At 43.6% G+C, this 27,633-nt stretch overlaps 1 protein-coding gene across 4 annotated transcripts in view; it reads right to left on the reverse strand.

Moving 5' to 3' along the window:
• Positions 1-2,206: 2,206 nt before the first annotated feature.
• Positions 2,207-27,633, reverse strand: part of LOC311239802 (ras-related protein Rab-40C) — an 87,595-nt gene continuing 62,168 nt past the window's right edge. For all 4 annotated transcript variants that reach the window (XM_084328251.1, XM_084328250.1, XM_084328249.1 and 1 more), the window contains exons 5-7: positions 26,934-27,011; positions 10,144-10,366; positions 2,207-8,471 (exon numbers count right to left, since the gene is read on the reverse strand). In XM_084328251.1, the coding sequence (XP_084184377.1) occupies positions 8,197-8,471; positions 10,144-10,366; positions 26,934-27,011 (576 nt within the window). In that variant the 3' untranslated portion in view covers positions 2,207-8,196. The remainder of the gene's footprint in view (positions 8,472-10,143; positions 10,367-26,933; positions 27,012-27,633) is intronic.

The following is a 27,633-nucleotide window of genomic DNA, read 5'->3' on the forward strand; positions in this document are numbered from 1 at the left end:
GTATTATTATATTCGTTTTGGTAACAAGGAATGTTACTGTGCCCGTCACCCTTTGGTAAATCCCTTCCCTCGCACCCTTCCTTTGCAGATAAGGTGAACTGACAAGAAAGTCAGGAAGCTTGACCCAATTCTCTTGGCCAGAGAACGTCAAGTCCTCTAACTAACTTGTATTCGATTTACCATGTTTTTTTTTATTCTCTCTTCTCCCCTCCTTTTTTCCGATTTTTTCCCATCCCACTGTTAGTCGTTATGCCAATTCCCAACCCCCTTCCTGGTTGTTGCGCACTCCCCCTACTGTTGGTCGGGGAGGCCGGAGACTGTCACATGCTTTCCTCCGACACATGTGCAGCCAGCCGGCAGCCAGCCTGGCAGCGCAGATTCTCACCGGGAGAGTGTAACATGTGGAAGGTCACACTACCTCCCTCCAGATCCTACCCTCGCTGTGCAGGCGCCCCGACCGAACTGTAGGGGTCGCTGTCCACAACGCCCAGGACCCACCCATCAGCTTTCCCACCCCTAACACTGCCAATTGTGTTAGTATGAACGACCAGCCAAGCTGATAGCAACGCCGAGAGCTGGACTCGAACCCAGCGTCTCCAGCGTTGATGGGATTTACCATGTTTTAACAAATACATTTGTATCAACCAAGATGATTTGATCACGTGCATAATTAACCTCTCCAGTTCCATGACAAATTGAAGGTAACATTTACAAGGTCATTGATGTTCTGAAGGAGTTCATCGTTGCATCCTGAGTTTTAGATTTTCACAATGCTTCCTCTTAGGACTGGAGCAATATTTCAGCCGTAGTGCAACAAATTAGGTGTTAAAAAAAACGGTATTATAACATGTAGTACAAGCCATATCAAATTCGTTATACATATGAATAGCAGTCAAATTACTGATATTTGTAAATGTAATTTTACACACGGTGTGCTTCTAACTCTATTGGTACTAAATTATTAGGGATGGGCGATACCACAAATTAGATTATCAGGTCCAGTATCACCAATATCTTTACCAATGCAGACACCTTGCATTGTTTATTTACATCCCCATTAGAAGCAGCTAGGTGTGTCTGTCTAGTCTTCCTGGGGTACTCAATATAGAAATACAATACAGTAAAATGCGTACATATAGTGTGTATATATTATACACTTGCACACAAAAGGTCAACCTAAGCAGGTACACACATGAGAAGTTAAAAATAAGATAATTGTAGACTTGTTAGGATCTGTATTAGTCTTGTATTCCGTTGCGTTTGCTTAGTTTGAGTTTAATTACATTTTAGTTTAATTAACTAAGGGGTAATTTAGTCTATCGGGGCTAGAAGCGTGCCAATTTATGGTAGATCGTTCGCCACTAGTGAACTCTTTACTGATGTAATGAGGCTGTAGGCAATGTAAATTGGATGACCTCACTTGAGTGTGTCAAGCCTACTTACTTATATATGTACTAGGCTTTGTGCTTTAATGTTCCGTTTACAGAACCATAGGTTCACAAATCTAGTTGAAGGATATTCACTATGAAGTCCTATATAGCTCACATGACACTACATTCATGCTCTGATGAAGGCTGACCAGGCCCAAACGTTAGCATGCTTTATTTGATGGCCAAAATGAATTTGTGGAACTGAGGCACTGGCCTTGTCCTTTTTTCTCAAAGTTGGTGAATGCTACCACACATCTTTGGAGTTTTTTTTTTATAAATATATATAAATGTTTTAGCACAACAGCAAATGTTTCTTTCTGGGAAGGCAAAAAAAAGAGAAAATAGTATCTTGTCTGACTTTTGAAGACAGTAAGCGCATTTCCCATAATGTTGGCATGTTCCTTAACTTCTACCTATTGTTGTGAACACAATGTTGGGTCTTCGCCAATCTGAATCTGTGCCAGTAACTGGCAATACCGATCCTCAACTGAGCAGCTACTTTTACTCAGTCCCGACGCATATGGAGACCAAGTGAAACAAATTCACAAACTAATCTAGAATGACACAAAATATATATATAATTTTTTAATGACCAGCATATTAAAATGTGTGATATGGTTTTAGAAATTAAGTTAAGCTCTCTCTGGGGTCTGGTCTGGCCAGGTCAAGTGTGTGTGTGCACTAAGTCCAGCAAATGGCAGACTTTTCAGAAAAAACATCACTGCTTTAGGAGTCACTTGCAGGACCAAAAGATAAAACGGGACAGCGAGGACATGTTGAGTTGATAACATTAAGTTTTATTGTGAAAAAGTCTTGCTTTTCATACCCTAGCCTTGGAACTGTACAATCAATAATTTAAAAAAACAAATGTTCAACTTGGTGTTGTTGGAGGAACATTCACACACAACCCTTTCTTAAGTTACTCAGCAGCTTCAACCAATAAGCAAAAAAGAATAGTGTTTTAACGCGTTTTCGAAATCACCAATATCATCGACATCACTCTTCCCTTAACAGGCAATATCAGAGGGGTCATCCCTCATCCCTGCGGGGCTCCTGAATCCACAATGAGACAACACATCCTCCCATCATCCTCTTCGAAACAATCCTCATTTAAAATGTCCATGGTAAATCCCATTTGGTAAATCATTCGACAGGAAACAAAGACGCAATCAATGTCGAGAGTACTCTTCGATAAGGGTCAACATTGAGATGGGTGCCATATAAAAACACAATACATTACAAAACGCTCTAAAATTAAGAACCAAATTGTGGTTGAAAGTGGTTTTCTCTACATTACAATGAACTGAAAGGTCTGGTGCACTCTTATGATGCACAACGTAAAAACAATCAAATCAAACAGGCCGTGTTCTAAAGGCGAGCGACGAAACAAACTAACTTTCCTATTTACCGCATGAGGGAAACCTCTTCTAAAAACATTGACTACAATCACTCCAAAAGTCAATTTATTTTCCTTTTTCTTCCAAGCTCACACGTTCATCCTTAAAACACTGGGCATGATGCAAACATACTGTATATGCAAAAACTGAACATACTAGCTAGCTGAATATGTGTTGGTCTGTCCTCCTTCTAAAACTAGTGCTAAACTACTCACATCACATACAGTCAGTGAGATAAGGGGACACTTGCCGCACTGTTTGAGGTGACGGGGGGGGGGGGGGAATACGCAAAATGGCTTCCCAGTCGAGAACACCACTCGGCCTGGGCCTGCTTTTACATGGGGACATCTCCCTCTTATTGCAGATCAAGGGTCAGTTTATTTCCATTCTCCTGATGGTCAAGGTTCCATAAGTAGCAAACTAATCTGACTCCAGATCTGCAGAGGGGGAGACTTGCCAACTAAAGCAAGGAGGCTTCATTGGGTGAGTCGAGACTTCTGGAGCCGAGGGCAGCTCCCTGAGATAAGAGGAGGCCTAAGATCCCTCTCCACACCCTACGACGCACCAAGGACACCGCTAGGCTAGGCCAGCCGTTGAATGGAGGGTCAGTTCCAAAACAGGATGAACCGAGGAGAAGATGATTTGTGTGGGACCCAGAGTTCTCTCCATCCTGTTAAAAAGGAACACTTTTTACACTGTAAATCCTACTGTTATTTGTGTGGGGAAAAGATTTCTGTATTCTTGGTTCAGTCAATGGAACAAATGGCTTGTTAGCGTTTCCTTATCAAAACCCCTGGTATCGCTAACAGAAACCTGGACAAGAGCTACAGTAGCTTACAGGTTGTAGTACCCATTGGTTTCAACATGCTGAACGTGTCATTGTTAGACCTCACAATGCAATTTTATGAAGGACAAAATGCATCCATGTTTCCCCATGTTATGACTTGGTGAAGAAAAATAGAAAACTATTAAGAATGTCATGGCGTCCATTTAGCAGCTAGAACAGTTCAGGACAGAGAGGGGGGGGGTCCACTAGTAGAGCGTGGTAGGAATCTGCTGAAAGGAACATCTCCCAGATGGCCGATTCTGTACATGACCCGATAGAGAGGAATGAAGGCAAGGTGCAGATACTAAGAAAGGAGAGGAATGAAGGCAAGGTGCAGCTACTAAGAAAGAGGAGAGGAATGAAGGCAAGGTACAGATACTAAGAAAGGAGAGGAATGAAGGCAAGGTGCAGATACTAAGAAAGAGGAGAGGAATGAAGGCAAGGTACAGATACTAAGAAAGGAGAGGAATGAAGGCAAGGTGCAGATACTAAGAAAGGAGGGGAATGAAGGCAAGGTGCAGAAAATAAAAAAAGAGGAACAGAGGCAAGGTGCAGATACTAAGAAAGAGGAGAGAAACAGAGGCAAGGTGCAGATACTAAGAAAGGAGAGGAATGAAGGCAAGGTGCAGCTACTGAGAGGAATGAAGGCAAGGTGCAGCTACTAAGAAAGAGGAAAGGAATGAAGGTAAGGTGCAGATACTGATAATGGAGATGCTAAGCAGGAGTGCACGACAGAAATAGGAAATCAAGAGAAGATGCTAGGAGGCTTAGTCCTTACACTGAAGGAGAGTAGGAGGTGAGATGACAGGAGAGATGTGGCTGGGAAGGAGAGGAGTAGCAGATGAGATGAGAGGAGAGATGGGGCTGGGAAGGAGAGGAGTAGGTGGTGAGATGAGAGAAGGGACTGGGAAGGAGATGAGTAGGTGGTGAGATGAGAGGAGATGGGGCTGGGAAGGAGAGGAGTAGCAGATGAGATGAGATGAGAGGAGAGATGGGGCGTATTGATGAAGCCCTCCAGAGTTCTATCAAAAGAGCATCTATTATTCAGCAGCTATGAATCACGGCCCGGGGCAGCATGTGAAGGGCAGTGTGCAGATCAGGAGCGGGATAAAGAGAAGCAAGGGGTAGTAGAGGACATTGTGGAATAGAGGAGGAGAGGGAAAGAATGGACAGTGTGTGTGTGGAATGATGGATGAGAAAAGAAAAAGTAGGGAGGTGGTGAGGAAGGGTTCTCGGGTGAATTAATGGAACATAGCTTCCACATATTTTTTGTGGGAGCGCTGAACAGAATCGGTTTCGTTGTTTAAAACCTGCATTCCCAACAGCATGTTTTAACCACTGGATGTAAGTGACGATGATGAGTTATGGAAGAGTTTCATTTCAAAATGCCATGCATGTGTTTTGCTGCTTAAGTCAGTGCTCAATATTAGAAAAATACAGACGTTGGCACCTTCTAAAATTATTATTGTTTGCAAGCAAAGGCCTAAAGATCGATTTAAATGACTTCAATAGTGAGTTTTACTTTCATGCCAACAATCCTTTAACTTACATGTAAGAGCAACGAACCGCCGCAGATTTGTGTTAAAGGTTAAATCAATCGTCCTAACTAATTATTGCAAGTATAAAAATCACGATATTTTTTTTTAATCCACTTTTTTTTCTAATTTTCTCCCATCCCAATTTCATATTTCCAATTCTCCCCTCTCCTGTCTTGAACTTTGCTCGGCTATGCCCCCCACTGGTCGGTTGTAGGGAGGATAGAAGCCTTGCATCACGTGTCCCCTCCGGTACACGAGGAAGCAGCCTGTCACATCTTTTCACCTGCCAGCGCGGACTCTCAGTGGCGAGGTGTAACGTGTGGGAGGCTCACACTACCCCCGCTACTTCCTAGGGCGTCCCCCAACAGACCTGTAGGAGTCGCTCTCCACAACGTCCAAATCCCCACCCATCAACTTCCACCCTCTAACTCTGCCAATTGAGTTAGTATAACGGCTGGCCCAAGCCGGAGGCAATGCTGACACCCGGATTCGAGACCGGAGTCTCTTGCATTGGTGACGAGCGCAATCTCCGCTGCGCCACCCAGCCGCGCCTAAAAATCACGCTCTTCTCTCTGAAGTCTCCTTTCAAATCCTCGACCAGTGGTGGCAGCACCAAGCATTCGTCCAGCTTTCCCAGAAAACCACAGAAGTCTCAACTGGAGGATTTGAAAGGAGACTTCGGAGAAGAGGGTAATTATGTACTGTATTTCAGCAGCGGCTTGTGTTTTCACCCCACCGGCCTTTGTTGAGACTGAGCTTTCCATTGGATCTCTTCGAAAACGCAATACAAACTTCAATAATTAGTTAGGACGAGTTATTGACTTAACCCTCAGAATCTGTGACAGTTTAAGAGTTTTGTATATACATACAAAGCTTGTCAATAGAGCTAAAAGGGACACAGTTATTGACGTGTGATCAGCACTATCACAGAGAAGATTGATAAATAAAGCACACGTTTTTTTTTTTTTTACTATCAACATGATGAAAATCCCACCTTACAGTACCTACATATTTCACTACTTGAGCAGAAACAGCCGTCTGTGAGGCAGCTCACTCTCTCACAGGGATTGTGCTTCTTGAGTTCACAGTCTTTGTTCTAGTTCTCATCAGACCTTTCATTTTGGCACGTTCTGGTTTGAGAAGAACCCCCAACACTGGAAGTCGTGCTTTGTTCAAAGTGCCGCTTTCCAACGACCTTGGATATCTGCACTTCTCATCTAGGGGGGGGCCTTTGTATGCATACTGCATGTGTAACACTGAATTCATGTGGGTTCAATAGCTGAAATGGAAAACGCATTAGTACATGCAGTGGATGGAGGGTTGAATGTGGAAAGAAGCATCAGAGACCCAGAACCATGGACGAAGAGGATCCGTTAGTCAGCCATGTTTGTTTGTGTGAACTATTGATACCAATATTTGGCACAGGGGTTTAGCAGGCAGCAACAGTCATAGGGGTGTGAGAGTAAACTATGGTGGAACAGAGAGGTGTGTGCATGTTCATATCAACGATGCTCAGGAACAATGGTTGTGTTTTTGCGGTTTTGTAAAAGACAACATTGAGCGAAGATGAGCAGGCAAGCCGAACACAGGATACATGGTCTGTACATGTGTCCTGCCTCTGCAGAAGTCCAAAAACACTAGACTGCAAGAGAAAGATTGAAGAAATTATGGAGAGGGGCGACACTCAAATTAATGGCTCCCTTAGGTGGCATCTAGACGTGATGCAAATGGAAGGGGTCCTCCTTGCCTTCGTCTCAAAACTCCCAGAGGCCCTTGGACCAAGAAGGACTGCACTGCCCTAAAAGCTGCTTCAACTACAACTTAGCTGAATTTCAATTAAGTGAAGGTGGCATTCGATTAGAGCAATACATCTTAACTCTAAAAAGGCGCAATATAAATAAAACAAGATTGTTATGGCTAACTTTGTTTAATAATGTAAGCTGATAACAGATCAATCAAGTCTTTAGAGTATTTCCCATATTCCCCTCTTATATGCTGCTGCCTGCCACAAACAGGTTTCCTAAACTCATTACTTTTTGAAAGTGCTTATTGTATTGTGTGACTGCACTTTTTCCAACTTGACTCTGGTTAGCCTTGCTCACCCAGGGTCCGCCACCACCATAAATAACCAATTAACATTGGATTGCTATAAGTCATAGGATCCTGTAGGATTGATTGGTAGCTTATAGATCGTCCACATCAAAGACCAAAGTATGGGCAAAAAAAAGTAAGGAACAATGATGGATGAGAGGAATTAAAACAGGGAAGAGAAAAGAGCTCAAAGAGAGAAAAACACATGAGCTGTGCTCATATGAAGAGCTTGAAGAGAGAAAAACACATGAGATGTGCTCATATGCAGAGCTCAAAGAGAGGACCCATGAGCTGTGCTGATATGAAGAGATAAGAAGATGGTGTGGGAATTGATGACGAGGTGAGGTCTATGACACAAACAGTGATCAACACAAGTAACTAAATATGGTTTGTATGAGTTTGTTATGATTTCTGTACAGGTATGTCTTGCTTTGTACATGTAGTAAGTTGGAACCCTCTGGCAGATCAGAGGACACAGGGGTGAATTGGGAGAGTCTCTCTCTGGTCGGTAGTAGCAAGCAACAAGTCTGTGGAGTCCTTGGTCTTTTTCTTCTAAATAGCTTGGGGTAGGGTTTTGGCACAAATGTGCACCTTTATTCCCATAGCAAGTAGATATTCTCAAAGGGAGATGGAGTGCTACTACTCCATTCTCCAGTCAGCTGGGGGAAGTTTTCTTTGGGGGGGGGGGGGGGTAGAGGACTTTCACTTGGTGAGATGTAAACATCAATTAATTCCGCCCACACCTCTACCCATCCCTCCAAACGTAGCTCTTCAAGACATGATAAGCATCCTCAACCAGACAGCGACACCTTCCCCCTGTACATCCCTCTCCCAGTCCCAATCCCACAGTCTCTTTACACCATCTCTCCATTCTCCTCACCCCAGGCGGGGGGGCGGGGGGGAAGAGGTAAAGACTAAGAGATCTTGCAGTTGTTGCGGGTGCAGTTCTGGGGCGGGCTCTGCGGCGGACGGATGGACTTGGAGCGCTTCAGGCTGCTACTCTTGGAGCCTCCGGCGGGGTTGGCCAGTGAGTAGGAGCGTCCGTGCATCATGACAGCGTTCATGCCGTTGGCCATGGAGAAGGACTTGAGGTGCGACTTGATGGCCACGGGCAGCGGCAGCTTGTCGATGAGGTGGACCGGCGTGCAGGACACGATGGCCCGACAGCACAGGTCCTGGAGGCTGAAGACTGGAGGGAGAGGGAGGGGATTGGGAGAAAAGAAGTTCAATCAAAAAGCAAGACTTAGGATTTGAGCTCAGACCTGCTCCCCCCCTGTTGGTATTTTCTCTACGCTTGTAGCCTCTGGTGAGTGATTAAGATAAGATGCGCTTTTGTCTGCATAGTGTGACACTGTGCAAGCCTGGCCAGTCAAATAGGGATGGGCAATAACATAATTGTCACCGAAATGTTTCCCTGAATAACAATTATAGCATTTAATTAATACATTTAGAAATAACAATGCCTAAACGTGGAGATGATTAACTCATATTTTCCAAGATGTTCTAAGAGAAATACATTTAATTCAGGTTAAACCGCACGAAAAATTCATGGTTTCCCAGAAACAAATCATCTACCACCATTATTGAGTGATATGAAATAGTATGGTTGGAGGATTTCTGGCCATGTCACCCAGTCCTGCTATCAAATAACATTGGATGGATGGGTGACTAATAAAAGATGCTCCCTGGCAAACGGTTGAGGGTTAATCTGTGTTTTCAAAGCTGCTGACACTAAAGTCCCACAACGCAGTATCAGATAAAGTGCAGGCCTTCAGAGAGTCTTACTAAGCCCCCGGAGCCTGAGGGCAAGCAGGGACATTGTTGCTCTCTCTCCCTCCCTCCCTCTCTCTCTCTTTCTCACCATCTGCGTCTCTCTCTCCATCTGCCTCTCTCTCTCTCCATTTGCCTCTCTCTCTCTCCATTTGCCTCTCTCTCTCTCCATCTGCCTCTCCCTCTCCATCTGCCTCTCCCTTTCTCTCCATCTGCCTCTTTCTCTCAGATGATTTGGAGAAGGGAATGATGGTGAATTGGGGAGAATTAGGTGAGTGAGAGACAGACAAGAGGGAGAGAGACAGACCGAGAGAGAGACAGTGAAGAGAAGAGACAGAAGGGGGGAGGGGGTGATGTCCATCTGAGGACAATGATGGCGCATTCAAGTAGTACATTAGTGGTCCTGCATAGTCCTTAGTGTCACTTATGTATGCTAGCCACATTACCCCGCCACTATAGAGTAGCATTAGGGCTTAATGAAGAAGGGTTAGGGTTACATTACAAACGTGATAAGACTGTGATGAAGTCAGCAATAACTCAATATATCCAACAGACCACAACTCTAAACTAATAAAATAAACCAACGATGAGGTTGGATTTCTACATTCAAGTAGAATATACCTGCATATAATCCTTTTTATATACCTCCATATAACCTTGTATGATATCATGTACAATAATGCTGTATATATATATATATATATATATATATATATATATATATATATATATATATATATATATATATATATATATATGTCCGGTGTTGTCATTAGTTTATTAGTGGTAAAAAGTGGTACATTTATCACTGTGGCAACCCTACTTTTCAGTGTACTGTACGATGACAATACATTTTAAGTTAATCTAAATCGAATGCACGGACCCATGCACACACCCCAAACCACCCCCTCTCCACCTCCTACCTCAGTTGGGCCTTCAATCCCCCTCTCATACTACCTCAGTTGGGCCTCCAGTCTCCCTCTCATCCTACCTCAGTTGGGCCTTCAATCCCCCTCATCCTACCTCAGTTGGGCCTCCAGTCCCCCTCTCATCCTACCTCGGTTAGGCCTCTAAACCCCCTCTCATCCTACCTCTGTTGGGCCTCCAGAACTTCTCCATGCCGTGCCTCATGAGGACGATGCGCGACAGCTCAGTGAAGGACTCGATGACGTTGAAGTTGCACAGGGGGCTAACCTCGAAGAACGTCATGCCATTCTTCTCAGCGTAGGCCCGTGCCTGCTCCGTAGGCACCTGACGCTTGAAGGCCAGGTGGAGCCGGTTGCCCACCAGAATCCGAGGCACGCCTGGTGCATGCTGGTTGGGGGGGGTATAAGAAAAAGAGAAGATGGGATCAAGTTAGCCCTGTGTTGAACTACATCAGTAAATACATTTCAACAAGTTCAATTAAAGACTTTTTAAGACCACTTTGAATGGAATTTAATACCCATTACATTGCCATAATGGCAAGGAAAAGTATGGAGGAAAATTACTATACAAGAAGTTAATCCAAACTAATTGTTGGAGAGGAACTGATGCCTGCAGCCCGGACATTGCCCCCAAACACATTTAAATGTGATACAGAGAAGTTATCGCAACATAGAAGTAACTTCGTAATCCAATACATTTTTAAGACCCATCAAAATAATATTAAGACATTTCTAAGACCCTGTGGGAACCCTGTTCTGGATGTATTAAAGGTCATCAGTAAAGACACCATTGGTACATTCATCTTTATTACTAGGACATCTCTGACTCAGACTGGGTGGCACAACACATTCTCTTCATTTAAACACAGAAGGAAACAAGGTCACTGTGTCAGCAGTGTCCTGTGCACAGCTGTGTGTTGCTGTGGAGATGCTGGTGACTGCAGGGCTAATCAATGTCCATGAATGAGGGCATAAAAAAAACACAAAAAAGTATTTGGATTGCCTTCTAAGGGTCAAACCGGACATGCCATTTGCGCCATAGTTCTACTTGCAAACAATTTAAATAACAATGTTAAGTTTAACACTTTAAGTGCCGAAAACGTGTTTAGGCGTCTTTCCTAGCCATGCCGAGGACGCCCTAACTCGTCTTTAATATCAATATTTCAAAAATCTGTGATGGAAATCATATTTTTCCTCCGCAGCCCTGAGACACAGTGCTGGCCTCCTCTCAACCCTCTAGCGGTTCAAGAGCGCCATCTGGTGGCCGATCGGCAGATCGCCCAACAGGAAGTCACCCTTTGAACCAGTAGTACTCATCCAAATGTGGTCCGGCCACTCTCTATAGCTCCCGCGACTCCATCTTGAAACACTGGATAATAGATCGCTCGCCCTAACTCAATAAACAACGTTATTTGGACGTATATACTATTATACAACCTGGAAATGGATCGGATATTTCTACATCCCATAATAGGAATATTTCAGTTCCACGCTCATCGTCCAGCGGCGCGAGGAAGCCACGGTAAGATTCAGCGTTATTCTCTAACGTCTTCTTTACTAACTGCTATGATGAACATATGACCCACATTAGATGAATGGTATAACGTTGCCCACGGAATTATAAACGCCCCCTCGCCCATCCGGTCAACATCAGATGACGTGTAGTAACTTCTAGAAGTACCTCCAGTTGACATTTTTTATCTGGCACAGATCGCTATCAAACTGTATTTCATCATCAATATAATGCATTTGGAGCTATAAATCACGTTCTGGAGAAAGCTGCAGAAAAAGATAAAAACATACTTATACTTTAGACCATATTTTAGTATGAATATGTGAATGAAAAAGTTTAACGTTCATACACCCTGAACAATACATATAGGACATTGAATGGGCCCTAATAATGGCAATCTAGCAATAGAATTTAAAAAGTTATAGCCCTGCAAAGAAGGGGAACTTCTCCATAGACAAATAGAGCTGGCAAGGGATGGTATATCATGAATTTAACCTTCTGCAGTTAAAGTGTTAAAGAGGTTGTATGTGCAGTGACAGTACTTTTATTCAGTAACTTTAAAAAAGGAAAATTCCACTCTGGGTCTCTTGTATTTGTAGAAAGGTTGCTTTACTACAGAGTGATCTCACAGCCATATCATTCATATCATACCATTCATATCATCAGGCCAGAGATATAGACATAAACGACTGCACATGAACAAAGAACTACACTGAGGTGAAAAAGGGCAGGCGGCAGACAACGCCAGTCAAAGGTTGACACGCCTACCAAACACACTGGTTACTTTGTTAACTAGTGAGAGAGAGTGGGAAGCTGATAGAGTTATCAGGAAACACCATTGTTGTAGTTCTTCAAAATTAAGTGAGGGTAGAGCTACGTGTCAATATGACATATAGCCCTACCAAATTAGCATCTTCCACTGCCGATATTTCTGAGCAGAAATTGCTTTTATCAGCATAAAGATAATTAATCAGTTATGCCTCAATCTGGTAAATTATTTTAATGTTGCTTTGAGGTGGAATTTCCCTTTAAGACAGCGTGCGAGAGAGACAGAGAAATGGAGACAGAGAGAGCGATGGCACCATGCTGTTACAGCGCACCCCAGCATGGAGATACAGGGCTCCAGACTAACCTTTTACATTGGTTGCACCAGTGCGCCTAACCTTTTCATTTAATGGAACGTAAACCAAATGTGTCCACATTTTTATAGGATTCTATCACATTTTCATAACAATAGCACCCTGCGCCATTTTCATTGAGGTTTCTTACAAATTAACACTTTGGTCGCCAGGCTTATATTCTTAATAAACCATCCCACGCCAGCTCTATTCGTCTATGGAGATGTTTACCTTCTTTGCAGGGCTATAACTTTTTAAATTGTATTGCTAAATTGACATTACTATGGCCCATTCAACATCAAGTATCTATTGTTCAGGGTGTAGCAACGTTATACTTTTTCATTCACATATTCATACTAAAATACGGTCTAAAGTATAAGTATGTTTTTATCGTTTTCTGCAGCTTTCTTCAGAGCGTGATTTATAGCCCTAAATGCATTATATTGATGATTGTATAGTTTGATAGCAATCGGCGCGAGATAAAAAATGTCAAATGGACGTGCTTCTAGAAGTTATTACTTATCATCTGATGTCGACCGGATGGGGGGGGGGGTCGTTTATAATTCCGTGGCCAACGTTAGATGATTCATCTAGTGTGGGTGATATGATCATCAGAGCAGTTTATATCGAACACGTTAAAAAATAACGCTGAATCTTACCCCAGTCTCCTCGGGCCGTTGGGCGATGAGCGTGGAGCAGAAATATTCCTATTATGGGATGTAGAAATATGCGATCCATCTCCAGGTTGTATAATAGTATATACACGTCCAAATAATGTTGTTTATCGAGTTATTGGTAACGGATTGCTATCCATTGCGTCTAGCTCGAGTCCTGGGACTATTAGCAAGTGATCGGACCGAATTGGAATGAGCACCAGCTTCCATTTCCTGTTTCCTGTCTGGGCGATCCGCCGATCGGCCACCAGATGGCGCTCTTGAACCGTTGGAGAGTTGAGAGGGGATCAACAGTAGATCTCAAGTCTCCGGGGGAGAAATATGATTGCGATCACAGATTTTAGAAATATTGATATCAAAGACGTGGTACGGCGTCTTTGGCAGAATGAGCATGGCGAGGAATGACGTGGTAAGGCGTTTTTGGCGACCATAGTGTTAACAATGCTCCATGTTGTCCTTTATATGCAGATTATAATTAGAATCTTAAATTGTACCATATGTCCCCCTTTAAACAACATATGTAACGCTACCAGCGCACTTTTGGTAAGATAATTAGTTGACCATTCGCGGTCGCTATACCGAGGTCGCAGTAATAGTTTACCGCTGTTCAGATCATGTAGAAGAATATACACACATCCCAGTGACCTGCGACCTGTGCTAACGCTCTTGGGAAATGCTGTGTTGTAGTTTTCAACATTTTCACCTTTTAATTTTAAACCAATGCTGCCATCTACTGACAACAGAAAGTGTTGTCTAATCGTCACCTCGAAAGCCACTTCCGTATACAGCGTCGCCCCCAAACCCATTCTAGAGATTCCCACTTTTTACTGGGAGTGGGGCGTGGCCGTATTTGGTCCCAGACAATAAGAGTGGCTGCAATTGGTCACCGTGACGTTAGGTGCACCAGCACATACCGTACTTTTCGGACTATAAGCCACGGCTTTCCCCCCCATTTTTCGACCCTGCAGCTTATATCACGGTGTGGCTTATATGTGACTCAACGTGACCAAACCCGAAAATGTAAAAATCTAAATATTGCTTTTTTGACTGCATTGAAATGTTATTTATCTGTTCCCTTATTTGCTAAACTTAATACAACTTGTAAATGAGTTTTCTTGTTATTTGTCCGACAGTATTGTGTCCCAATGCTAATTACATATGGTAATTAAACATTAAAACACCTGCGGCTTATAGTCCAGTGCGGCTTATATATGTACACATCATTCAATTTAGCTGCTGCGGCTTATATTCAGGTGCGGCTTATAGTGCGAAAAGTACGGTAATTTAGCTGCACCCAAAACATTTCTGTGCCTTTTGCCGCTGCAATAATACATTTTAAGAGTTACCTTTACCATTACCTTTTTTGTCAGTTCCCATACACATGGGTAATTTCTTAAGATGTTATGTAAATGGTTGTAAAAAATAACATTGTATTACAGTTAGCTCACAAAGTCCAATGCTTCACTTTTTATGTCTATTTTAACACATTCAACTCAGCTCTAGTTAGAGCCGTCCCCAAGCCTGTTTTTGGGATTCGAACATCTGCCACATTTGCTCCTAAATAGGGAGGTGTAGTCTGACATCACTTTGTGTACAGTCTCCTAATGTACAGTCTCCTCCCCATCATATGTATATATTCTCTGTTAGGATCTATGGGTAACAGTGCTGTATATTTGCATATCGTATATGTCACAAATGTAACAGTACTATATACCTGTATGTCATGTATGTCCCTATGCCATAAATGTCATGTATGTTGTGTATGTCATAAATGTCACTGAATTGAAAATGGGGGACCCCGATATAAACAAAACAAACATCTTTCTCTGGTCTGCATCCCCTTAACAATTGTGTGTATTGAGCCGTACTGTATTGTACCCATTCTGCAATATGTTAAATAAAGTTCTCATTCATTCACCTCCCTCTGGTATTTTATGGCCACTTCCGTCTGCGCCTCACTCCAAAAACTTGCTGTTTTTTTCGAGTTCAGTACTGTGTAGAGTCTTGACTTTAGGCACATAGCGATTGAATGAAATCTTTATTTAACAGATTGCAGAATGGGTACAATACAGTACGGCTCAATACACACAATTGTTAAGGGGATGCAGACCAGCGAAAGACGTTTGTCTTGTTTACATCAGGGGCCCCTATTTTCAATTCATAGTGAACATTGCTGCGGTTGAGTAGTAGTACCTACTTACTGGTCACGGGAGGCTTCAATAACGTTTGAATGATAATCCATTTTGTGAATCCATTTGTTGAAACAACTTTGTTGGCCGACGGGCCGGCTCCTGCCACCTTGTTAACGCTACATAGCTTAATTAACGTGGATGACACATACCTGTAATGTTAAGCAGCTTGTGTTCCGCTGGGAAAGCATCACTGCATAATAATAATAATAATAATATAATAACTTAGTTTATTTGTATAGCACTTTTCATACAGAGGTTGCAGTTCAAAGTGCTTCACAACAGTAAAAAATACAGGCATAAGCGAGCATAAAAAAGATAGACAGGTAGCAAGGTATGGTAAATCACAGTGTTTCACATTAGGATCTAGCATCCCAATAGGCTCTCTGCTTACAGTTTTCAGTAATACAAATAATAAAAATAGTTTAAAATGATTCAGTTTAAAAATAGTCTAAAAATTATAAAATAGAACGGACATACAACCGGGTATTTAACATACAACAGCAGTGCATCAGTAAGAAGTAAAAAGTGTGATAAAATAGTTCTTAAAATTACAGTGCATAGGTAGTCAGATAAAATTAGCATAGAACCGACACATGAATTTGATAGGCAGTGGATAAAAGTAGGCAGGGTAAGAATAGTGCAGGTAAGTACATACAATTTGTTTAATCCAAAACGTCCATTCGGAAACGTATTATGAAACCAGTATGAGACGCAGCGTTTCCGTTAGCCGGTAATTACCGGTATTTGACCGGCAAAATCTGTTGAAGTCCGACATATTTTTTTTTTTGATCCACTTTTTCTCCCATTTTCTATATTTTTCTCCCATCCCAATTTCGTATCATCCAATTCAACCCTCCCCTGTCACGAACGCTGTTTCTTGCCTCCCACAAGCCGGCTGCAGTGAGGACTAAGTCATACATAGCACAAGTCCCCTCCGGTACTTGAGGTAACAGCAGTCGCATCTTTTCACCTGCGCAGCTCGACCTCTCAGTGTCGAGGAGTAACGCGTGGGAGGCTCACGCTGCCCCCGACACCTCCTGATTCTACTGCGCAGGCGCACCAACCGACTTGTAGGAGTCGCTTGTTCACAACGTTCGATCCCCACCCTTCAGTTTTTCCCTCCCCGTAATACGGCCAATGTGTATTACTGCGGACGACCAGCCAAACTGAAAAACAATGTGGAGAGCTGGATTCGAACACGCGAATCCTAGCGTCTCCACACTGGTGGCGAGTGCCTTAGACCACTACACCACCTAGCCGCCTGAAGTCCGACATATTTAATCTCTCCGGTCATAATGTCCGGTGAAAATAATTCCCTCTAAACACAATTAGATTATTTGAATTGTATTAAAATAGGCTAAAATTAAATAGCCTATGCGATGAACGAAACAAACATCATTACATTTGTTTCATCGTTGCTTCACCAAGCAGCCGGTCTAATAATGACATCCTGTTGTCAGCGCGAGCTGGCTGCTGATATATTTGCGAGAAGCATCCATCTGCCGGCCGGCAGGGTGCAGTACTCCAATTCAGCCATTGGCAATTCAGCTGTTGGGTGGGGGCGCTGCTGAGCGGTTTCCAGACCGGACCTAAAAACACTGCTGCTCCATGCTTCACGTAAATATATCAGCAGCCAGCTCGCGCTGACAACAGGATGTCATTATTAGACCGGCTGCTTGGTGAAGCAACGATGAAACAAATGATTGTTTCGTTCATCGCATAGGCTATTTAATTTTAGCCTATTTTAATACAATTCAAATAATCAAATTGTGTTTAGAGGGAATTATTTTCACAGGACATTATGACCAGCACCAAGTCGTTGGGAGGTGGAGATATACATCACGCAAACCCACGATAATGTTGCCGTCTCTCTCTGCCAAATTTCTCAGTTCTTCGCTTGATATAATTAATACAAATGTCCAATATAACGGAATTCGTTAGCTCATAAAAATGTGATTATAACAGACTGCTGTTTATTAAGGTCGGGCAGACTGCCCACCGACACTTCAAGTCGGCAGCAGCACGAAGTCTCGAGGGACTTATTTTATTTGGAATATATTAATGACTGTATATACGCAAAAGTAGCCTAGTTTTAAGTTAAAATATTATAAATGCCTTGATGATGTCATTCTTATATAGGCCTATCAATTGTTTTTAAGCTCAATAAACTCTGACCGGAATTTATCCCATTTGTCCGGTAGATTGAAATCTACCGGACACTCAGACCTGCAAAAAAAAATTCTAACGGAAACCCTGATGAGACGATGTGCTTATTTATCGTTACAGAAGACGCTACACACACACACACAAATACACACAGACAGACAGACCCGCTGGGAGCTGGGAGCACCTGTGCAACAAGGGAAAACATTAAGTCGCACTGAACTGAATTTCGGTCGCACAGTGCGCCTAAAATGGTCGCACTCTGGAGCCCTGAGATAGATAAGAGAGAGAGACGGCACCATGCTGCTACAGAGCGCCCCAGCAGGGTAGTTAGAGAGACGGCACCATGCTGTTACAGAGCGCCCCAGCAGGGTAGTTAGAGAGACGGCACCATGCTGTTACAGAGAGCCCCAAGCAGGGTAGTTAGAGAGACGGCACCATGCTGTTACAGAGAGCCCCAGCAGGGTAGTTAGAGAGACGGCACCATGCTGTTACAGAGCGCCCCAGCAGGGTAGTTAGAGAGACGGCACCATGCTGTTACAGAGCGCCCCAGCAGGGTAGTTAGAGAGACGGCACCATGCTGTTACAGAGCGCCCCAGCAGGGTAGTTAGAGAGACGGCACCATGCTGTTACAGAGAGCCCCAGCAGGGTAGTTAAGAGATGGCACCATGCTGTTACAGAGAGCCCCAGCAGGGTAGTTAATAGATGGCACCATGCTGTTACAGAGAGCCCCAGCAGGGTAGTTACTTATTCAGCAGGCTCAGTCGGTGCAGCACGTATCTTGTCCTGCTCATATCGTCCTATTTCGGACGAATCGAAGATGGCAGTCTGGCGGTTCTCCCTACTCATCATCTTACTCACTCTTCCTCCTTCCATCAGCCTCTCCTCCTCTCCCTCCTTCCATCAGCCTCTTGTCCTCTCCCTCACTCTCTCCTTCCATCAGCCTCTTGTCCTTTCCTTCACTCTTCCTCCTTCCATCAGCCTCTTGTCTTCTCCTTCACTCTTCCTCCTTCCATCAGCCTCTTGTCTTCTCCTTCACTCTTCCTCCTTCCATCAGCCTCTTGTCTTCTCCTTCACTCTTCCTCCATCAGCCTCATGCGCTCTCCCTCACTCTCCTTCCATCAGCCTCCTCTTCCTCCTTCCATCAGCCTCCCCTCCTCTCCGTTTCTAGTGACTTTCATTTACATTTTAGGCATTTAGCAGAATCTCTTATCCAAGACAAACGTTCAGAACTTTTACTCCAATTTTAAATGGATTTTTCTTTTTACATGTATGTGGTACATTTTCCAGGCAAGCTGACCAAGTCCACTCAACCACTCAGGGCTGTACAGTGCGACGAAGGCATTGCACATTGCACCAGAATTTTGCCTGTGCAAGTAGAGAAAAATATTTGGGGGCACTCTTGAGAGTAGGGATGCCCCTGCCCCCCCCCCCCCCCCCCCCCCCCCCGAGTTTTTTTCGAGGAATTAAAATGTTGCGAACTATCTCACTCTGTCTGCAGTAGGGATGTGCATCTCCTCACTGAGGCCGATGCGATGTGCATCTCGATACGGTGCCAACGATACGATACATTAACGATACATTTGAAGCACCGGGCGATGCGATGCGATATGATTCACCCCGTTGAGATACGATACGATTCGATACGATTTGATTCAACATAATGCGATTCGGGGCGATACGATGCGATTCAACACGATGCAAAATAATAATAATAATAAATAATACAATTGTATGGCATGACAGAGGATTTGGTTGTATTCCTTATATGCAGCTTATATTATTATTAAAAATAAAAGAATCTACTGTAAGACAATTTATATAAAAACTCTTGGGTGCTTAAGAAGACTTTTGCATAAACTGTCTTTTCTATCCACTTTAGCTAAAAACACACGAGAGAGAGAGAGAGAGAGAGCCCCTCCCCGTCTGAGCAGCCGTCGACAGTTGATGTCACACACTAGACTAGGTCACTAGGATGCGTCTATACTTTTTTCCGACCGTAGCAGCTCCATTATGTCAACAACACGGAGCCAGCCTGGATGGATTGCATGAAGAGATATAATTAAGAAATTAATAACCAATAAATGTGAAGTTATCTTTGAACCCCTGTTGTCAAGCATCTTCAATATACCCCCCCCCCCCTCCTCACTAATGGTACTGGTGTTGCAGAGTCACTTTAGTTAGACACTAGTTTAGCGTTAGCTGAACGGCTAACTGGCGTTAGCCAGAGGCTACTAGCGTTAGCATGTTGAGCAATTCTATTCATGTCTCCTCGACTTCCACTGTTTGTTGATAACTGTGACGCGGCTCTCGCCTTATATGTAGTAGCGAAGCAATAGTATCTGCTGTGTGTGTGTGCAGTCACAGTGCACTACTGACAAGTGGATGAGAGGAAATTATATCAATGCATCGGTTTTTGACGATGCAAAGACGCTACAACAAGATGCATCGCGAGTTCAGCCTGACATTTTGCCGGCGCGGACTTATTCCACCGGTGCACTTGCATCGTGAACGTGTATGCCGGCGCACCGATGCAAATCGATGAATCGTCACATCACTAGTCTGCAGGAGAAGCGGGGCTGTTAGTTTACACACACTTGCGAGCGCTCACACAAATGCACATACGGGTACTTGAGGTGCGTGGCTCCGTGCTGAAGCGCGCAGCACACAGACAGAGCTCTGCATGCGCTCATCATGGCGGAGAGAACGAAACGCTCGAAAGTCTGGGTAGACTTTACGAAGGTTGATGCCGACAACGCACATTGCCACAAGTGCAATAAAACGTTTGCAAGTAAGAGTGGCAATACAAGCAATTTGTCAAAACATCTGTTGTCAAAACATAACATTAGTCTGCAGAAATGCGCCGTTTTCGACTGCTTTGCTTGCAGTGTTCCATCTCCATCCACGTCCACTGCAGGTAAGCCAAGATACGGAGTTAGCTAGGCTAATAACTAATTATTATGAATAGGCTAATAAATAAAATATAATAGCTTAGCTAATTGTTTAGCTACAAATATATTTGAAAGATGACAACTTTTTATAGATAGTCAGGCTGAGGCTACAGCCACCATGTCCGAGCCCACCCCTCCTCCCTCTACCACCACCGGTCCCAGCCAAGCCCAAAGTCCCTTCACCCTAGCTATAATATTTATTTATAACATTATATAAAAGAACATTGCTGCTGCTGTTGCTGAAGAAATAATTATTTATAATATTTATTTATAAAGTTATAAAAAAGTTTAAAATAATGTCGATTCTGTTCTTAATTAATTGTCTTTTTTTCTTGCAAAATAATAAAAAATAACCGATAAGAGTATCGATAAAGTACCGAACCGTTAAGCAGTATGGATAATAGTAGTAATATCGATAAAATCCTAACGATACCCATCCCTAATGAACACTGTTAATACACTGTTATCAATGAAAGAAGAAATGTTTGCAGTTGTGGTAATACTTCAGTTGGTTCATTATAAAAGATACAAACCTGAAAACAAAAGCACTTAAATGTTAAATAAAATAACCACAGTAATGAGGCAGGAACATATTTTTTTGGACTATAATGGTAACATTTGTATTTAAAAAAAGTGCCCCTAAAAAAGATTCTGTGCCCCTACATTTTTCATTTAGGGGCACCTGTGCCCCTAGTGAAAAAGCTTAGCGTACAGCCCTGCCACTAGGTTGGAACCACGACACAGAGCTAACTTTTTCCTTAGATACAGTAGGTATAGGATCCAAACTTTCACCAGCCAGTTTAATTTAAATTTAGGAGACTGATTCAACAATGTTGACTAGCTGCCAAAGAGGCAATTTTTTCCTTAAAAAATATTTATGGACAGACTTAACCAGCTACATTCAGCGTTGACCAGAATTAGGCTGGTTACTCTAGCTGATTTCAAGCCCTGCTTGCCATTGGGTTCCATACATATTCTACACTCATTCTTTCCCATCTGCTACTCTCTGTCCTCGTCTCCTTTCCTATTCTCTACACATTTTACGCTTGCATTCTGGAGATTTTTCCACCCTCTGTCCATTCATCTCCCTCTGTCTTTTAACACAGAATTCTGAATATGTGGGACAGGAAAGGCCAATCTCCAACACATACACCAGAGGCCAAAAATATCACACACACAACACACACAGAGGACATCCTCTCTGCTTCAGAGCCAGCAGGAAGGAGATGATGCGAGTAAGGAGTATGAGCCAAGGAGAAACCCACCCCCATTAGGGTTGCCACGGTGATGCAAAATTTTCCATGAATAATAAACTCATGACAACACCGGTAGTACCAGTGACACCGGACATTTTACAAACGTTTACAAAGTGTAATACACAGTCTTCACACATTCATAAATAACACTTACAAAAAAGCTGATTGTGTGTGCGTGTTTGTGCACTGTAATAAAATATTAGATGTTCCGCTTCTGTTGTGTATAACTATCTAGGTCTATCTCTATCTAGGTCGTCCTCGGACGGGCCCTCCATCTGTGCTTCCAGTCATCCCGATCCTACATGCATCTGGCTAGCTCGCCGGTGCTTTCTGTTCCCACATCTCTCCTGAGTACGTCCACGTAGGTTAACGTGGGACGTCCTCGTGATCGATGCCCGTGTGTTGGTTCCCACAGTACAAGTTTGCTGGTTGGCATCTCATGGTGTCTCTGGCAGTGACCTGCCAGCCTCATTCTCCTGACTGCCACTTTATCGCTCACCTTTAGCACCCCCCCATACAAGTTTGCATTAGTGACATGCTCATCCCTGTTGATGTTGAGCACCACACGCATCATTCTGGTGTAGCACCCATCCAAGGACTTCTGCAGGGTGGGCTTCAAGGTCCAGCATTCACTGCCATACAAAAGGACAGACTCAACTGTTGCATGAAAGAAGTTGAGCTTGATTTGACGGGGGAGGTTGGATTTCCACACACTGGTCATGCCGTTCAGAGCCCTCCACGCAAGTGCCTTCCTCACTTTAAGGTCTTGCTCAGACGAGTTGACCCACGAGTCCAGGTACTTGAAATCACTGACTTCCTTTAGAGCAGAGCCTCCTGTTGTCCTTAGAGGTGGATGATCCGGGAGGATGTTATACATTATGACCTCGGTTTTCTTGGCATTTAGCCTAAGGCCAACCTTGGCGCACTCCGTCTCCACTCTGCACAGGAGTTCCTGTGCCTGCTCCACCTGGTCAGAGAGCAGGCTGATGTCGTCCGCGTAGTCAAGGTCTGTTAGGACTATGTATGGCGGGGTGTCGTCTCGATCTCCTTGGGGTTATTGTGAGACCAAGTTCCTGCTCCCGTCCATTGATGGCCTTCCTGAGCGCATAGTCGAGGACTATGACGAAAAGGAAGGGGGCAAGGGTGTCCCCTTGCATCACTCCAGCCAGGATGTCAAATTCTTCACTGTTGCCGTCTGGGGTTACCACCTTGGCCCTTGTACCCGTGTGCATGGTCCCTATGGCCCGGAGTAGATTGGGAGGGACTCCGTAGGCCTCGAGTATCCTCATCATCACGGCTCTGTGTATCGAGTCAAAAGCCTTTTTGAAGTCGATAAAGCACAGTACCGCTGTCAGGTTGTTCTTCTTAACCTCCTCGATGATTCTTCTCAAGGCCAAGATCTGGGCCACAGTGGTCCTCTTCTCTCGGAAACCATTTTGGTTCTCCCTGAGGTGGGGGTCGATGGCTTTCCTTATCCGGTTTAGTATCATGTGATTGTACATCTTTGCAATGACGCATGTCAGACTTATGCCACGGTAGTTGTCTGGCTTCGAGAGATCTCCGGACTTAGGCACTGGGATGATGTTAGAGAGAGACCACATATCAGGCTGGTTGTTTTTCATCAGGGAATGGTTGCAGAACTCCAGGATGATGTTGTCAAGGTCACAGTTCTTATAGACCTCTGGGGGAATGCCGTCCGGCCCAGAACTTTTCCCCTGCTTCAGTGTGGATTTCACTTTGGTAAACTCCCTGGCTGTGAAGGGACCATCGTCAATAGTGAGATTCGTGAGGACGGCAGGTATCGTCTCCTCATCTTCATCCACTGTCGAGTGTGTTCCCAGTAGATTTCGGAAGTGAGTGAACCAGGAGGTCACCCTCTCCTCTGGGCTGTTGCCTTCTACCTGTCCCTGCTTCGACCTTTTCCTCCCACTCATCTCATTGATGACCCTCCATGCCTCCCCATACTGCTGTTCACCATGCGCTGCCTCCACTCTCTGCACCTTCTCCATCAACTCCTCCCCCCTTATCTTGTCGTAGGTATCGAACAAAAGCTGTTTGGCCTTTTTCAGTACCTTGCGATTCTCTGCAGTCTGCTCATGCCCGTAGCCTCGTCGTGCCTCCTCCACGCCCTCACGTGCCACCATGACTTCTGGGTGTTTGGACCTCCGGGAGACCCCATTCCTCTCCACCACTGGAACACACATCCTGGCCGTGTGTATAACAGTTTAAGTTTAAGTTTATTTGGATCCCCATTAGCCACAGCAGTGCTGGGGCTATTCTTCCTGGGGTCCATAATGTATGAAGCTACATTGAACCATTGCGTCCGACAGTCTATGTCTGCTTTTAATTCATTTTCAATGAAGAGTATCCGGTTATTTGGACAATGTTGATGTTGTCGTGTCTGTCTCCACCAGATTTGTGTCCATTTTGATGGACATAAAAGTTGAGAGGGTGACCTTTTGGAACTGACACAAGGCTGTACAGTGCTACGAGGGCGTAGCATATTGCCCCTAAAAATAGCCTGTGCTAGTAGAAAAAAATATTTGGGGGCACCCTTGCTAGTACTGATTTTAACCCTTTCATTCGTATTTCACTCCTTTTTTTCTAGGAATTTAAACATTGCGAACTAAACTAAAAAAGCTGATAGCGTCACGCTGGATTCAACCGGGTGCCCGAAGGTATGGATTCTCACCTATCTCGATGTGATTTATCTAGAGTTATTACATGGCGTTTTAACATTCGCCGAAATGCTTGATTGTGATTGGTCAATAGCGCTCGTCAGAGGTCCGTTATTAGAAGATAACGGACCTCTGCCGAGCAATAATGACCGCTGTGCGCAGCTGGACCAATCAAGCCCACTGACATCAGTGCAATCAGACACACCTGCTGGCTGCTGGCGAAGCTGCCGGCAATGACGGCGGGAGCGACAGAACAGAACTGCGTCTGCATTTGATCTCGTCTTGAGCGAGTGTCCATGTATTGTATTCATAATTTTTATGTCTTTTAGTCTATTTTCATTCTGATTTAATTACCGGACTGTCATTATTGTTATTATTATTTCTGTTATTGTCCTGTGAGTTATTGTTGATTATTACTGTTACTGTATCGTTTGTCTTGTTTCATGTAAAAAAAAAAAAATAAAAAAAAATTGAAAATAAAACATTTGATAAAAAAATTTAAAACATTGCGAACTAATCTTGTTGGCCGTTTTCTATATCTCTCCTCCCTCGGTCTCTCTCCGTCTGCCCGAGGAGCGGGGCTGTTACTTACACACTCACGAGACACTCACATGCACATACGGGTTCTTGAGAGGTGCTGTCCGTGCTGAAGCAGAGCTCATCATAGCGGAGAGAATGAAACATTCGAAAAAAGCATGCATAGCGCAACCTGTGTAACATTAAGTTACACTGCTATCGTTAGCAAGCTAAGCATGCATAGCGCGACCCGTGTAACGTTAAGTAACTTGTGTTCCGCAGGGAAAGACCGGTCATCACTGCATATAACTTAGTTTAATCCAAATATCCATTCAGAAACTTTGTATTATGAAATAATTCTGGCATGTCCGACTATTTCCCTATGCCTTGTTTGGTGCCAGTTCAGCTGACACTGTTGACACGCCCACAGTACTACGCAAAGCGTGCACACACACACACACACACACACACACACACACACACCCCCGCCCCTCCGGTCATGCATCCACTCAACTCATGGAAAAAATATCACCAGGCTATTGTTCTAAAAGTATCTCTACTAATAAAATGGAGTATTGAACCGTTTTTAACAGCTGGGTATTGGGTGGGACATTCTGATTTAAGAACTTTCTAAATAAAATAGAAAGTCCCAAAATAGTTAATTTATCTGACTGCTTGTATCAATTGATCAACAAGTAGCCATGTGCAGTAATATAGTTATATAAAAGAATAATAGAGCAATGTCGATTATGTTCTTAATAAAAAAGAAAATCTTGCAAAATATTCAAAAAGAACCGATAAGAGTATCGGTAAAGTACCGAACCGTTAAGCAGTATCGAATCGATAAGAGTAGTAGCAGTATCGATAAAATCCTAACGATCCTAACCCATCCCTAATGAACACTGTTAATACACTGTTATCAATGAAAGAAGAAATGTTTGCAGCTGTGGTAATACTTCTGTTGGTTCATTATAAAAGATACAAACCTGAAAACAAAAGCACTTAAATGTTAAATAAAAGGACCACAGTAATGAGGCAGGAGCAAAAGAAAATTGCACTATAATGGTCAAATTGTTATTTAAAAAAGTGCCCCTAAAAAAGATGCTGTGCCCCTAGTGAAAAAGCTTAGCGTGCAGCCCTGTGACAGATATGTTACCATCCACAAAGCCGTTGTTTTTTGCACAATTACATTTTTCTTTTGCTAAATGCCAAAATAATACAAGCGAGAATGTGCACACTGCATAAACTCCACCTATCTATCTTCTCGCTTTGCTCAATTTACTCAATGTGCATGGTTAGCGGTTACTATCATATCTTATATAAGACAGTCAATGTTACTGTAATATTTTATATAAACAGTCAAAATTACTATCATATAATAAAACATGATATAAAACAGTCGGAGACCAGGAGCCAATCCATCAGATGCTACCACAGCAGCCTCGACAACAGAGCAGTGGTGTTGATCACGGCAAGAGTAGAGGTAGTCAAAGATCCAAAGACATCACCAATGATGTAATGAGGGCAACACACATGCACACATACACACACAGAAAGAGAGAGAAAGAGAGTATGTGTGCGGGAAATGTGAATCCTTTTTATAAATCAATGGGGGATATGAAAAATCCCATCTCAAGTCAGCCTTGTGAAACTACACAGATTTTTGCGAGCTTGCAACATCAGAGGGTTTCTACATCGATACCAATAAAGCCTAGAGGGAGCGAGCATCGTGATCGTGTGAGCTAACGATTCTAACTACACTCATATTCCAAAAATCAATGCACCCTCCTCCTGGCTACCCCAACATTTTTTGCGCTCTTTTCATCCTTCCGGCCCTCATCAAACCTTTCATCCATCCATCTGTCCATTCTCCCATCTCCTTCATCTGACTCACCTCATCGATCTCTCGGATCCACCGGTCGATGCCGTCAAAGGACCACCGGTTGGTGATGTCGTACACCAGTAAGATTCCCTGGAGAGAATACACGCACAGACCCCTGGTCACAACAGGCATTGTGTTCTCTGGTAATACAATTGTAATGGTCCCATTTCATTCCAAATTGAGTTATTTTTGGATCATCAGAGTACTTCAAGCCTGAAATATCACCTCAACGCAAAGCACTGAGCAACGAGCTAGAAAGAGAACCATCACTGTTCACCTTGGTGACAGCGAGTTTGTTGGCACATTAACAAAGTGTTGCATTATAGTTGGGCCTTTTAAACACAGGTTTTAATGATATGGCCACAAACTGGGCCAGCTCATACTTGAGGGGCAACATGTAGAGGTGGGAGGGGTCCTTTCCGATCTGAGGACGGTGGACTGCGGGGTCCCTCAGGGCAGTGTGCTGGGGCCCTTGTTCTTCCTCCTTTATATAAATGATATGCAGTCAGCCTGCTCATGTAATCTCCTGCTCTACGCGGATGATTCGGCTCTCATGGTGTCAAATAAAAGCAAAACAGATATTGAAAGCAGACTTAGCATGGAGTTAGGGAATGTCAGTCAGTGGCTTTCAGAAAACCGGCTGTCTCTCCATTTAGGTAAACAGAATACATTTTATTTTCTACCACAAGAAAACAGAAAACACAGGAAGTTT

Source organism: Notolepis coatsorum (assembly GCF_963971535.1).
Source record: "Notolepis coatsorum genome assembly, chromosome: 14".
Classification (NCBI taxonomy): Eukaryota; Metazoa; Chordata; class Actinopteri; order Aulopiformes; family Paralepididae; genus Notolepis; species Notolepis coatsorum.